Source organism: Ictidomys tridecemlineatus, chromosome 3 (assembly GCF_052094955.1).
Source record: "Ictidomys tridecemlineatus isolate mIctTri1 chromosome 3, mIctTri1.hap1, whole genome shotgun sequence".
NCBI lineage: Eukaryota > Metazoa > Chordata > Mammalia > Rodentia > Sciuridae > Ictidomys > Ictidomys tridecemlineatus.
Window position 1 is genome coordinate 47733672 of NC_135479.1, and position 15080 is coordinate 47748751.

At 48.1% G+C, this 15080-nt stretch overlaps 1 protein-coding gene across 1 annotated transcript in view; it reads right to left on the bottom strand.

Annotated features, from left to right (window-relative positions):
• Positions 1-15080, bottom strand: part of Trpv1 (transient receptor potential cation channel subfamily V member 1) — a 45041-nt gene that overhangs the window by 16737 nt on the left and 13224 nt on the right. Inside the window, exons 2-9 of the mRNA XM_005337297.5 lie at positions 8996-9315; positions 8082-8248; positions 7854-8006; positions 7215-7355; positions 6758-7056; positions 5824-6003; positions 2605-2763; positions 1240-1335 (exon numbers count right to left, since the gene is read on the bottom strand). Of these exons, the coding sequence (XP_005337354.1) occupies positions 1240-1335; positions 2605-2763; positions 5824-6003; positions 6758-7056; positions 7215-7355; positions 7854-8006; positions 8082-8248; positions 8996-9282 (1482 nt within the window). The 5' untranslated portion in view covers positions 9283-9315. The remainder of the gene's footprint in view (positions 1-1239; positions 1336-2604; positions 2764-5823; positions 6004-6757; positions 7057-7214; positions 7356-7853; positions 8007-8081; positions 8249-8995; positions 9316-15080) is intronic.

Sequence of the window (15080 nt, forward strand, 5' to 3'; positions counted from 1 at the left end):
CACACACACACTTCCACCTCCTCCCACAGCTTAACCCTCTGTTTGTCATGCTCACGCTCAACAGCTGCACCTGCTGCTATGGCTTTATACTTTATTATAATACATATTCTGTGAGAAAAGAGCGTTGTTTCTGAGAAGACAAAGTCCAGTGGTTTGTAAACACTCCATAACAGTGCATCACCAATAAAGCAGAATTTTTTAAAAGTAGATATAGCTTAGATCAAAAAGACTAGAAGTCGGGCTGGGGATGTGGCTCAAGCGGTAGCGCGCTCGCCTGGTATGCGTGCGACCCGGGTTCGATCCTCAGCACCACATACCAACAAAGATGTTGTGTCTGCCGAGAACTGAAAAATAAATATTAAAAATTCTCTCTCTCTCTCTCTCTCTCTCTCTCCTCTCTCACTCTCTCTTTAAAAAAAAAAAAAAAAAAAAAAAAAAGACTAGAAGTCAAAAATTATAATCTCAAATTCTGCATTCAGATCTCTTGGTATGCATCTAAGCTCCTCTCTAAAGATGCTGAAAACATAAATGAAATTTTCATTATAAGTTTGGCTTTTGCAGGCACGGTGACATAAAATTCCAAACCATGGACCTGCGTCCGAAGAAAAGCCTGCTGCTATGTGAGAATGGCCAAGGAATATGCTTGCATGAGTTTGCAATTAAAATAAAATAGTTCTGATATATGAGTAGGTCCCCTTCATTGTTCTGAGCTTTAACAGACTGTTTGATGAGTTAGACTATCAGTTATGATCCTATTACTTAAAACATTTCCACCCTATACATGTAATTAAATATTATATTCAAGCTGGGTGTGGTGGAACATGTCTATAATCCCAGCGAGTAAGGAGACTGAGGTAGGATGATTGTAAATTTAAGGATAGCCTCAGCAATTCAACAAGGCTCAAAACAACTTAGCAAGATTTTGTCTCAGAATAAAAAGGATGAGGCTCAGCCCCCCGAGTTAAATCCCCAATATATATTACATTCAGTGGGAGGCTGGCCAAGGAGAACCCCTACCGTCTATCTCAACAGTGACTGCCCTGGGCCAGTGGGGACAGGCAATCCCTGAATCCAATCATCAATGCCTGAAGGAACCTCAGCTTCATATGCACACCCTCAGCAACACCAGCCAGGCCATTATGAATATAATAAATAAAAAGGTGTGTGAGTGATGAACAATTCCTTTGGCTTTTCATCTCAGTGATAATGAAAAGTCACAATGTGGGAAAGAATGCTTACCCCTCTGAGAAAAAAGTAGACTCCCCCAGATACAGACAGAATCTCTCCAGTGACTCGGAAATAGTCTCCAACTGTGTTTTTCAGCTTGTAGGGAGGCTGTGAGGTGCAGAGAAGTTGGTGACTCCATTCACTCATTTACTCAGCAAACATTTACCAGGTGCAAAGCCCTGTAATTAAGACCCAGCCTCTTCCTGGGAGGCACAGCCTCCAAAAGGAGAGACATAAAGATAATGCATTATTATTATGGGGACACCTGCAAGGAGGCCCCTCTGTGGGACCTGATTTCTCCACAGTGGCAGAGTCCAGGTGCTAAGTGAAGCATGTGTACCATACTCTACTACCTCCCAGGCAATGTCCCTGCTCGGAGCTCTGCTTGGCTGGGAGTTGTGTGATGGGACATGAGGAGACATCTCACAAACCCAATGCCATATGAATCCTGCTGCCTTCACTGCCCAGGGTGCACACCTGGTCACCCAAGAGTGTCAGAGTTTTCCAAGGATGAGGGAGAGAGAAACCATCCCCCACACACCTAAGGGTGCAGTTTCCACCATTTTCTGGAGTGGATGTTTGATAAGCATTATTAGTTCACTAACTTGTCTTATTAGTACATTTCTCCTTTCTTTTAAAATGAAGTCATTAATTGGTCTTAATAGGTGGATAGAAATCAGATTTCACCTAACTATGAAACTGAGTTTTAAAACTAAATTTAAAAGCAAGATGTCCCAGAAATAAAAGCAGCAAATTAAGTGTTCTGGGTATTAAATGAGACCGATTTTCAATTCAAAAACTCAATGAAGTTCATGGCTCTTGATAGAAGTAAATATATATATATATATATATATATATATATATATATATATATATCTGGTTTTAAGCTAACTTGATGGATGGCCCAGGGCTGACACAGAAGAAGTAACACAACTGCACTTCTTTCCTGATCTAGAGAATAAATTAGGACCCACAGAATGCATAAAGCAGGGCAGACTAGCAGGGTAGCAAGGGTGTGAGGCCTTCTGCCATCCCAGGACCCTGGAGCCAGTCCAGGGGTCAGCTGCTTCCTGACCTTCATTCTTTCTCAGTATCCCCCTCCCAAACAATCAGGGACCTCAGTGGTTACATGCTCAGCCTCCCAGGACCACAAGGCTAAAGGAGAGATGCCTAAATAGGAAAGGAGTGGGTGCCCAGGATGGCCTGGGACAGGGAAGACTGAGCCCAAGGAAATAACGACCTGTGGATGATCCTTCCACCACTCCAGTGAGCCAGGAAGGAGTCCAGGGCAGGTTCTGACCCAGAACATGAGGGTCTTATGGGAATGTCCACATCCCCACCCCGTTTCCACCACCAAGGCCCACAGTTAGGCCGCACCAAGCCATCCACAGGCCTATAGTAGGCGGCGGTGGTGAAGACGATCATATACAAGCAGTAGACAAAGAAGTTAAAGTAGAAAATGCGCTTGACGAATCTGTCCCACTTGTCCTGCAGGAGTCGGTTCAGAGGCTCCACCAGGAGCATGTCATGGCGATTCTAAAGGAGTAGAAAGAAGCCAGGGTTACTCCCCCACCAGGAACTGCCTTACACCAGCCCCTGGCACACTCACATCCATGTCACCCACTTCTCAGACCACCCAGCAGCTGAGGGGTCCCAGAGGTCTGAACTAGTGGGCAGCCAGTGGGCTGGCTGGCTTTCCCACCCTTGTGACCTTGGTGTCCCCATGTGTATAATGAATGGGGTGAAAATGGACACAACCTAAGTGCTCGCTTAAGGAGCCACAGCATTGCTCAACATTCTGAGTACATTATCCCTGATGACTTATTCCCGAGACCCTTCATCCTTACTGTTCCCATAAAAATGGGAAGAAGCTAGTTCAGGCAGAGCCTGGCACAAGGCTTCTGGGGGAGAGGCTGAAGCGGGGCAGGAAGGAACCTCTGGATTCTTCATTTCACACATTTCCAGCCCTGGGTCAGGCAGGGGTGACAATTATGCAGGAAATGTGAAAGGACCTTGCAGACCCTTCCAATAGCAGGAGCCCTGTGCCCAGATACTGTCGTTACAAGTGTGCTTTGAGGCAAGTCTCATATCCAGAGACTGTTAAGGTTGAGGTGTCCTCAGGATATATGAGCCCAAATCAGTCATCCTGACCTCTCCTAGGACATAGAGGTCAAGCCCCAGCCCAATGTTGAGCTCCCTCAATGTGGTCCCTGTTCGGTGTCTTCTTGAATACCTTTGGAAACAGAAAGCTCCTTACTCCCTCAAGAAGCCTATGGAGAAAAACTAACTATAGACATCTATTTTTGGAGTAAAATTGGCCTTCTGTACTTTCCACCAATGATCCCAGCTGTAGCTGGATGGCCCCAGGACAAGCCCGCACTCCTGGCCCCTGAGAATCTTTGGAGACATGAAGATGTCAAAGGTAGCCCCAAAGCCATCTCTTCCCCAGGTCAAACTTCTCAGTCCTTTTTTGAAGCCATTTCCTCTCTGGACCACCTCTCTGGGAACTCTTGCATCTGAGACTCTGAGACTGAGGCCAGATCCAGCATGGTGGCCCAAGTGGGGGCCAAAAGGGCAGAGCAGGGAAACTTCACTTTTGCTGGACTCTGCTCCTATAAATATACCCTATGAGACACATGGCAGCCTCTCATTGCTGACAGCAGAAACTCCAGCCCCCAAGTCTGCTTTAGGAGCTTGGAGTATCACCTTAGAAAGAGGAGACAGGTGAGGTGGCTTTTCAAGGCAGTACACAAGATGGCATTGAGACCTTCATTTGGAACCAGAATAATTAAGCAAAATGCCATCCTCACACCTACACAAAGACATTCCAGATAAAGTGCCAAACATAAAATACCTATAAACAAGTAAAAAGAAAATATAGAAAGTATATGTATAATCTTTCAGTGGAAAAGATCCTTCTTAAGTAAGTCACAAGAGAAGAAAAAGTCACTAGAGAAGAAAAAAGCTGACCAGTCTGACCCTATTAAAATGAGAACCTTTTAAAGAAAAGGATGCCATAAATGAAGTTAAAAGCCAAGAGACAGACTGGGAGAAAATAAAATACTTACAACACTTCCACAGAGAAAGGATTGATTCATTATTAAGGAGAACATCTATAAACCAAAACAAAGGAAGCAAATGGTCCCATTGAAATTACAAAGGACTATGAATAGGAAATCATCAAAGAAACATGAAAGGTCTATAAACACATAAAAAATGCTCTAACTCATGGCAATCAAGAAAATGAGAATCCAGATATCAATGAGATAGCATTTTTGGCTCCAGGGTTTTAAAACTAGCTTTTAAAAAAGATTGCTTAGCATGATGCTGCACATCTGTAATCTCAGTGACTCAGGAGACTAAGGCAGGAGGATCAAAAGTTGCAGGCCAGCCTTAGCAACTTAATGAGACCCTATCTCAAAATAAAAAAATAAAAAGGGTTGGGGATGTGGCTCAGTGGTAAAGGACCCTTGGTTCCACTCCCAGTACCAAAAGAAGGAGAAGGAGGAGGAGGAGGAAGGAGGAGGAAGAAGAAGAGGAGGAGGAGAAGGAGGAGGAGGAGGAGGAGGAGGAAGAGGAGGAGGAAGAATGATGATGGTCAGAATACAGTTGTATATCTACAGGTGATAGACAGATCCATTGATTCAGTAGCTGTGAAAATATTAAGTGAACATACTTTTCAATTTGGCAATTCCAATTCCACATATCTTTCACTGAAAATATCTTAAGCCTATGGCCAAGTGACCTGCAGCATTGTAGTAGCAAAAATGGCAAATAACTCAAATATCTTTGTATGGACATTCACTCCTTACCCCTACTATGAATACTAGGCCAAAGTATAGACCCATATGTGCTAGATATAAAACTATCCACAAGACACAATTAAGTAAGAAAATTGGGGAGGAGGGGCTTTTCTGCTTCAAGATTATACACATATCCTTCTATACTTTCTTTTCACTCCTTTATAGCTATATTTCATGTTTGGCATTTTATCTGGAATATCTTTGTGTAGGGATGAGGATGGGATTTTATTTAATTACATTTTGGCCTCAGTGCCACTTATTGAATAGTCCATCCTGCCCATTGCTTTGAAAAGCCACTCACCTGCTTCCTATATCTGAGGTGATGCTCTAAGTTCCTAAAGCAGACCTAGGGGCTGGAGTCTGCTTTCAGCAATGATTTCCACTTATGTAATCAAAATGAAGCTATGTGTTTAGAAAAGGAGGATTGTTTCTACTATGATCTTCTGAAATGTTCCTATTTTTCTGGTATAAAAATCATCAGGAAAGCATTTGGTAGAAAGGAAGGAGGAGATGAGGATGCAGGACATGGGCCCTGGGCTGTAGGTTTTCACACCCTGAGAAACCAGGTAGAGGGCTGGGGATGTGGCTCAAGCGGTAGCACACTTGCCTGGCATGCGCGGCGCTGGGTTCAATCCTCAGCACCACATACAAATAAAGATGTTGTGTCCACCGAAAACTAAAAAATAAATATTAAAAAAAAAGAAACCAGGCAGAGCCAGACCATAGCTAGAGTGAGGCTAGGTGCAACATAACTGGAGCCCTCCCTGGCTGGGTGTCAGTCCTGGCCACTCACAGGGGTCTCACTGCTGCTGTAGGCGATCACTTCCAGCACTGAATTCTTCTCACAGGTATCGATGCAGGACAGGTCATAGAGTGAGGAGTGCACGGGCCCATAGGCCCACTCGGTGAACTTCCTGGACAGGTGTCTGCACTCAGGCTCCTGGATCTCCCTCTGGAGAATATAGGCCAAGACCTGCGCTGGGCGTAAGAACAGGTTAGAAACCAGCTGGGGGCCCAGCTCCACACAGGCTGCAGCTCCGTGCAGTCAGTCCACGAATGCTGCTGGGAAAATCAATCTTTTCCCACCCAGGCAAGCCCCCACCTGCTCCTGACCACCACCAAAATGGATCTGCTGCTGCCTCAGACTCTAGTGGCAGCCACATCAGTCCCACCACATCTGGGCCCCTAGTTCTACCATGCCTCAGTGAAGGATAGCCAGAAAAAATAAAAGAAAATCCAAGAAATAAAACCAAGGGCATAAAGTCAGACTCCTGTGAGGCTCAGACGAGCATGGACAATCTTGCAGAATGCCCTGGTATTGAGAAGCCCCTTTCCTCCAACTCCCAAGAGCCCCAACCCTTCCATCAGCCTTCCATGACCTGGCATCATCTATGTAGCCCCATTGGATTTGGACTTGGCCTACCTGAAACCATCCCCTCAGGGCATTCCCTGTTACCATAAAACCATGCTTGCCATGGAAAAACACCAAGAGCAACTTTTTCTTTCTCTCCCTAGTTTCCGCCAACCCTATCCCAGTTAGGCCCCAGCCCCACCCTGACCCCAGGGACTTGGAGATACTGAAGAGTTGGAAATCTGCTTTGCTGGTTTTGCTCAGCAGCTCACAGTCTCTCTGACTTACTCTAATAGCCCCATGGGCACACACCATCCTCTCCCACACCACCCACACCATGAGCTGCCCCCAACTCAGGATAAAGTTCCCTCCCTACCCCAATCTTCCCACTGCTGGCGGCCAGAGCCAACGGTGTGAGCCCCTTCTTGTTGATGAGTTCCTCCAACTTCAATGTAGGGTGGAGCTTGGCTCCCAGGATCAGGATCTCGTTGTACATGCTCGTCACAAACTTGGTGTTGTCGGCCGTGTTGTCTGCCACCTCCACCAGGGCGTGCAGCACTGTGTTGCCCACTGAGTCCCTGGCGCTGATGTCAGCCGGCTGCCAGGAATTCTGCAGCAGGAACTTCACAATGGCCAACTGGTTGGTGCACGCAGCCAGGGAGAGGGGCAGCTCACCTGCAGCCAACACAGGGCTCATGGTGAGACTGGCGGTCCCTGAACCACAGGGCCTCCAACTCCCTCTGCCTCAGCCTCTGACTCTGCCTCTTCCTCTGCCTCAAACATCCCATTAGCAAAAGTGAAGAAGCCATGTATCTGCCATATGGCATTCCTACCAAAGTAAAAGCCAGGTCGCCCTTTGGTTTTCTTGAAGAAGTCCCCATTTGCAGCAGCCTGGACATCTGCTCCATTCTCCACCAGGAGGGTCACCAGTGCCATGTTCCGCCTCTCAATGGCAATGTGCAATGCTGTCTGGCCTATGGAGGATGCTCACAGTTGGCTTTGTGATCATAGTCCTGTGGGGACTGGGACAGGTACACCCAGGAAAGGGCCCTGGGCAGGCAGCAGCTGCTACTGAAGGAACTGGACAGAAAGTACATCAATGACCCCTCCCCACCCCAGAAGGCCAAGCCAGGATCCTCAAAGGAGACCTAGGAAGGTCTTGAGACAGGATAGAGACTCCTGAGAACAAGAAGTACCAGATTGCAAGGTACAGTTGTCAAAACTGCCCAGGGGCAAGGAATGGTAGTAGAGAGGCCAAAGGCCATGACTTCCAGGGCCAGGGACCACCAAATCAGCAGGAGGGAGGCAGGGACCCCAGGGCCAAGGGAGGAAACTGCAGAAGATGAAGGTAGCCATCAGAACCAGGAGAAACCAACAGTGGCTGGTACAGGGAGTCAGGAGCTTAGGGGAATAAGAGCCCCCCTCTGGTTCCAGGTGGACTGATCCATGCCCAACTCTGCCACCCTCCTCACCCTTGTAGTAGCTGTCTGTGTAGCTGGCATTGACAAACTCTTTCAGGCTGTCTGTCTGCCGGGCAATGTCCAGGAGCAAAGAGATGGTGTCATTCTGCCCATTGTGCAAGTTGAGCATGGCTTTCAGCAAACAAGTCTTTCCTGTCTCGGGGTCTGAAAGACAGACTGAGAGTCAGAGCAGACCTGGGCAAAGGGCCCCTCCCAGGAAGCCAGCCCTCTGGGGGCCACCTTTGAACTCGCTGTCCGTGAGGCGCTTCCTGCTCTTCTGGAGGAAGGGCAGCAGGCTCTCCAGCTCCTGGCAGTTATTCTGAGCGACAGCATCAAATATACTCCTGCGATCGTAGAGCTTGAGGGGCTTCTCAGCACCAGCAGAGACAGAGTCCTGGGACAGCTGCCTGGGGACAGATAAGGCCTTCATCACATACCTTCATGTCTCCTTGGTCCAGGGGCATTTGTAGCTTGTCAGGGAAACATGACCAAACCCCAAGGCAAACCATATATATATATATATATATCCCCAAGTCACACCTCAGCTTAGGTGACCTTCCAGAATTCCAATGTAGCAGGGACCCTTGGAGTATGTGTCTCCCTTCTGTCCCCACACTGTAGGTGTCATTGATAAAGTCTTCATCACTGCCACCTCCGCTAACACCCAGCTCATTTGCTTCTCTGCTGGGGCTCAGGGGGCAGTAACCTGGAAGGCACTGGAGGCAGGAATTTGCATGGTGCCTGCTAACTATAAAGGCATCCTACCACTGCCCAGAAATCAGCCAGCCTGTGAGTCCTCCATGCCTTGCTCTGAAGAATACAGGAAGGCTGATGGGCTTCTCATTGGAGCTGTTTTGTCCTGTCTAAAATCTCCTGACCTTGAGTCAAGTGTCTAGGGCTGGTAAGCATTCCAGGCCTGAATTCCTAGCCATCAACGGGCAACTAGGATCAGCATATACACCAACAACAGTAACCAGGAGTCCCAGGGGTCTTAAGAGTGAAGACTCTGGGGCAGACCACCTCCCAAAGCTCTTCAGCTTCCCAGATCTGTGGCCTTTAACCTAGAAGTGGGACCACTTGTCTTATATTCATGATTGGGCCTGCTGCCCCTAGAGCTGGTTGGGACCCTGGCAGGGAGGGGACTCTAGACTTACCTGGCACAGGTGAGAGCATCCCCAGGCCTCTGGATGATGACAACTGAGCTGACTGTGATGGTTGGGCAGGAGGCCAGCTCACCTTCCTCATAAGAGCAATCCATAGGAGATGCTTCCTCTGAATCACCCTTCCCAAAGAGCCGAGTGCGGCTCTTGGTCGTGGAGAAAATGTGAGGCTTGGCTGGAGATTGCTTGGAGTTAGGGTCTCCATCAGGGGGGTCTGGGCAGGAATCCTCGTGGGGTGGGTCCTCAGACTCACCTGAGTCTAAGTTAGCCCACTTCTTCATCCTTGCCAGATCCTCTGTGGATCAGTATGCAACCTGTGGACAGCCACAGAGATGGGGTTTGTTTGCAGCTTGACTGCACATCCTCAGCCCCTACCTGCTTTCCTTGTCAGGTTTCTTGTGAAGCAAGACATCCCAAAAGTTCAACCATTGCTTCCCCCAGCACCCCAGAACTAAAGATTTCGGGACTGTACTTCCCACCCCTGGACCCCAGGGTGAGCAGCTCACAGGCTCAGGGCTTGGGGCAGAAGGATCTCTCCTCTGGGATTCTCTAGGCTCAGTTGGCTCATCCACAGAGTGAGGATGAGTACCACTGCCTGCCTCCCTCCCCTGATCAGAATAAAAGCATCCATCAAAGTGGTTGTTACCAACTACATTCAGGAAGGAGGTCAGTCATGAGGAAATCTCAGCCCCAAAGAGTCAAGTGGTCTGTATCCTGGAACAGGGTGACACCTACTCTCTGCACTAGGCATCCCTCCTACCTCAGGTGCCCAAGTGCTACATGCACCACCTGCCTCTGCCCTTCAGCCTGGCCGCCACAACCATTGACATAAGAAGGGGCTTGTCTACGTGTGTGCATGCACTCAATCACAGGTTTTTTGTCATTTTGTGAAATTAGTGTATTTCAGGCATCCCTGCCTGCACTTTCAGACATGAAGTGATTTGAGGCTTGTGGGCCCTCCAGGCCTGAACCCCAGTAGATAAGCTGTCTGCTAGGGTCCACACATACAGCTGTAAGCAGGTGTTCATGCTCTTTTCCACCTCCTCCCTGCCTTCATTTCCCATGCTTCCCTCCCACCCAGCTGGGCATCCTACTCCTTGATATCCAGGCCACCCCATCCCAGGGGTCTTTGCTCCTATGGGGCCTCACTTGGGGTGCTCTTTCTTTCTTCTCCCCTCGCTCAAATCCTATCATCTCTTAGACAGTCTCTCCCCTTGAGATATGGTACTGATACAGCCTGCACAAGACCTCCTAATCCCTGCATGGGTCATGCCCTTCCCAACTCCAGAGGGCCTGGTTCATTGTCCATTCACTCTCATAGCCTTAGCCCAGTTCAGCACTTGGTCCACAAATTCTATCTGTCACTGCTTTACTTCTCCTGAACCCTGCAAACTTCTCCTGAGCAGAGACCTTGCCTGATGTGTCCTGTTATGAAAAGGCTATTCTGGTCTCTGTGGGAGAATTGAGAACAATTAGACACAGAGCTTCTTTATTTTTATTTCTGCAGTGAGTTGGGGAGATCAATATTCCAGCCATGTCTGGGAAATAGCCACTAAAGGACTAAGAGGCAGCTCAAGTCCTGCATTTTCAAGTGAAAGTTCAACAGTGAAAACTCAGAGCATATGGCCAGGCCATGGCAATAAATCAGCTATGATCTGATGCCCAGATCATGTTAAAAAAGTGAGCCCGCCTCATTGCTCTGCAGCTTGTAAACAGAGCAGACAGCTGAAGACAGTCCACTCTCCTTCCCCTGTGGTCTGCTCTCAGGAGGGCCTGAGTCTGTCCCTAACTCACCCATGAGATAGAACCCTATAGCAGGGAGTGTACCCCTGCCACAGAAAGCCCCCTTACAGCCACTCCCCAACCTGTTCATCCCATCATTCAACCCATCTGCTGAGCCTCCTAGGGGCCCAGCTCTGTGCTGGTGGGTCTAAAAGGAATCATGTCCCATGGGAGACAGAAACCAGAGTCTGCCTGGGACAGGAAGGATGGAGGTGCTGAAGGAGGCTTTGAGGAAGAAAGACAGACAAGGTGGGCCTGGAAGGAAAGCAGATGGAACAGAGGCTGGGGAGATGGCAGAATCTCAGAGCAGCTGAAGAGCAAGTCAGAGGGACTATAGGGCAGGCTGTGGGTTATAACCTGATGGCTGGAGGTCTCGAAGGCCAAGAAAGAGAATGTGGACACGATTGTGTGGATGGCAGGAAGCCACCAGTAGCTTCAAAAGCATGGAGACCTGTGCTTTCAGAAGATAACTTTCTGTCAAGGACCATCCATAGTATAGGAAGCCTGTAGTCATTTAAAAGGCACAGGAGACTGAGAGTGTAGCTTAGTGGTAAAGCATGGTCTTAGCATGAGCAAGGACCTAGGTTCAATACCCAGCACTAAATAATAATAATAATAATAATAATAATAATAATAATAATATATTAATAAAAATATAAACAAATGCAAATAAAGGCATAGGAGGAGAATGGGAATAGGAATAGCCAGCATGTTTGAGCATCCTCCATGCACAAGGCAGACAGCCCTTCTATGCCCTTTACCTGCATACACTCAATTCTCCCAAGAGCTCTCAGATGTAAATATTTCACAGATGTGGAAGCTGAGGCCAGAAAGGTTATGTTACTTTCCTGAGATCACACAGATAGAAAGAGGTGGAACCTGGATCTGATCCCAGCTGGCCTGACTCTAGAGCATCGCCAGTACTCAACCACCTCTCTGAAAGGCTTGGCATTCTTTCTCGAACATTAAACTCAGCCCCAGACCCCACACCAGAAGCTTGGGGCTGTTCAGACCTGGAACTCCCACCCCTGGGGCCAGGTACAAGCCCTAAACTTGAAGTACTCTTCCACTCAGACAAGCATCCTAAGAAGCTCAAAACCCAAAATGCAAATAAGACCCAGGTCACATCCCATGCTAGGCTTTCCCTGGACTGTCCATGGTCTCCTCTTGGGTAAGGCTGGCTGCAAGAGAATAAACTAATCCCTGCCTAGCAGCACCTATTAGCAGGAGTCTCCATGAATCTTTCAGTGATGTTGTTGGTTAGGGGCTTTGTCTCTCCCTCTGACTTGTCCCAATTTAACCAAACCTAGTAAATAGGAAGCAACCCATGAGGTACTGCCATTCAGTCCATCATTTGTGATTATTCACAAACCATTCAATTGCTACTTGAAGCAAGATAAGCACCAAATAAGCACCACACACTCTTTACATAATTTCCTACTGGAATCAAGCTTCTCCCAGGAATGAAAAGGAGCCACTTGCTATAGGGTGGACGGAGGAACAGGGACAGGATTGTCTCACTGCCAGGCCTGGGTGTGCCCTGCACATAAGTCCCACAGCAATGCACTTGTCACATCTGAACCCTTGACAGTGATCACGGGGGGTTCCAACTGTGTTGTCTGTGGACACACGTTGGTCTTCTAATGGAAGTGGGGATTCTGGTTTATGCCAGATTCACAAATTCATCAAGATGCACTAAAAGATGCCCCTGAAAACCAACCCTGCCCACCAAGACCTGGTTTGACCTCTGGGTCTCCCTCATCTCCAGAGCCAGACAGGACACTGCCCCTCACCTGGGAGAAGGCTCCCTTCCTCCATCCCCAACACAGGCAAGGCATCTGAGTGGGGTTCTCCCACTTGTCTCTCTGCCCAAGTCATCCATCCACTGGGAGCACCTCCCTCCTACCACCTGTGACATTCTGAGAAGCTGGGACAATGCTGGTCTAGGACCCAGTACTATCATCCTCACCCCCTCTTCTGAACTCAGCATCTCCCCAGGAGGGATGGAGAAGTGAAGGCTCCCTAAACCAGGAATGAAAAACAGAGGGGCTCTGCCAAGAACAAAGAGACAAGAGCCAGGACAAGACCCCAGCCAGACCTGCACCCCTCCGGCGCACAGAGAGAGCAATGTCCTGCAAACCTCCAGCCACAAACCTCCAGCCTCAGCAGCAGCTGCAGCCTCCTCACCCAACACAGAACAAAATATAACATTGATAACAACAGCGCTATCACTTACCCGGTACTTACGATTAGCCAAGCTGAGTGCAGAGTAATTATACTTCAGCCTCACCGTGACCCCTGAGGATGCAAAAGAATAAACTAATCCCTGCCTAGCAGCACCCCATTAGCAAGAGTCTCCATGAATCACTGCTATTATCCCCATTTTTTAGATGGGGTAAATGAGGCACTGAGAGTCTGGTTTAATTACCTACTGTCACACAACTGGCAAATGGTAAGGCCCAGCTTGGCCATTCTAAAAGCACTGACCATCAAATAACAAAAGGGACTTACCAGCTAGACTCAGGCACACCACAGACCCGGTGGGTGCCAGGGAGCTCAATGACAATTGCTACTTGAAGCAAGAGTTGGGCTGATGTGAGGGTCCTTGGCTCCTCCCTGCCTCTGTGAGGGTCCTTTGGCCCCTCCCCAGGACGTACTGCAGGGGTAGGCCGTGGGCGCACTCTGGCACTCAAGGAAACATTTCCAGCAATGGCAGCAGCTGCTGTTGCCACGGCTCTGATTCCCAGAGGATCCCAAAGCTTTTCCCATCATTTTTGCCCTTTTTCAGAAACCACTTAGCTATTGCTCCTCCTCCAGCCATGCCAGGGCCACAGCGCACTTAGCTGCCTGCAGAACTAGCCCCACAGCTGTGACCTCAGCTCTCAGGGAAGGAGAACACTGCTCCACCTCCCAAACCCACCTTTCCTGCACATAGTGGTCAGGGAAGCAGCTCCCCAAACGTACCATCATAACCAGTGGAGTAAAACCCAGCAACCTGAGTCTGCCCTGTTTTTAAAATGAAGAAGGAAGTGGCGACTGGGGAGGCTAAGATAGGAGGATAACAAGTATGAGGTCAGTTTCAGCAACTTAGAGAGACCCTATCTCAAAATAAAATAAAAAGGGGTACAGTTGTGGCTCAGTGGCAAAGTGTACCTGGACTCAATCCACAGTATCACACACACACACAAAAAAAAAGAATAAAGAAAAAGGAATGGAGCCATCATGTTACCCATCACACAGCCCTGGCCTGGCATTTAGGGACCTGTCTTGAGATGCTGTGAAAACTTGACCCAGTCTTTGTTTCCCTTAGGTCTCTTACTTCCTGTGTACCTAAACCTAGGGTGGAGACTGGGGTTCGGGAGGCATCTAGGTCTGACAGGTCCCAGCTTTTCTCAACTGGGGTTATTCAATGAACCCCAGAACACAGAAAACTATGACAGCCTGTTTTTTCACTTCCACTAGTACCATCTTAGATGCACAGAGAACACGTTCATGCATCACCTACAGTGAATTAAGAGAATAATTGGATGATTCTCTCCCAGAATCTGCTGAGAAAAGCCTTAAAGACTTTGTGGATGTGCACAGTGGTCACAGACCAAAATGCCCTGCTAAGGTCACTCTAGCAGCTGCCCTCAGGAACCTGATAGGACTCCACGGTCAGACATAACCTGACATGAGCAACCACATGCCTGTTGCAGCCCTACCTGGAGAAGCTCGAGAGCTCTGACCCCTGAGTCAAGGCATTAAAGTACACTCGCCCCCAAGGGCTCTACAAGACAGTTTACCAAGTGCTTTCCCAAACCTGCTCTCCCAGGCCATAGAACAACCCCAGACAATTAGAGGACAGAGGCCGTCATAACCAGTTTACAAGTGAGAAATCCGTGACACAAGCAATGAGACAATTTTCCTGGCCACACTGCTGGCCTGGGTGTGAAAGCCAGGCCCGTGCCATCCTGCCAGGCTCCACGCCTTGCTTAGACATCTTTTCCTGTTATATGTGTCATTTCAGCTTCAATCCATATGATCCCCATAGGTAGTAACATACATATAACCTAAAACTATATTAACCATTTTTAAGTATACAGATCTGTGGCATTAAACACATATAGCACCCTCCATCTCCAGAACCTTTTTCATTTTCCTAAACTGAATTTCTGAACCCATTAAACAACAGTTACCCATTGTCCCTTCCTCTAACCCCTGACAACCTCCTTCCTACTTTCTGTCTTCATGAATTTATCTATTATCCTTCTACAAATCCCACAATATTTGTCTTTTTGTAACTAGCTTTCTTCAA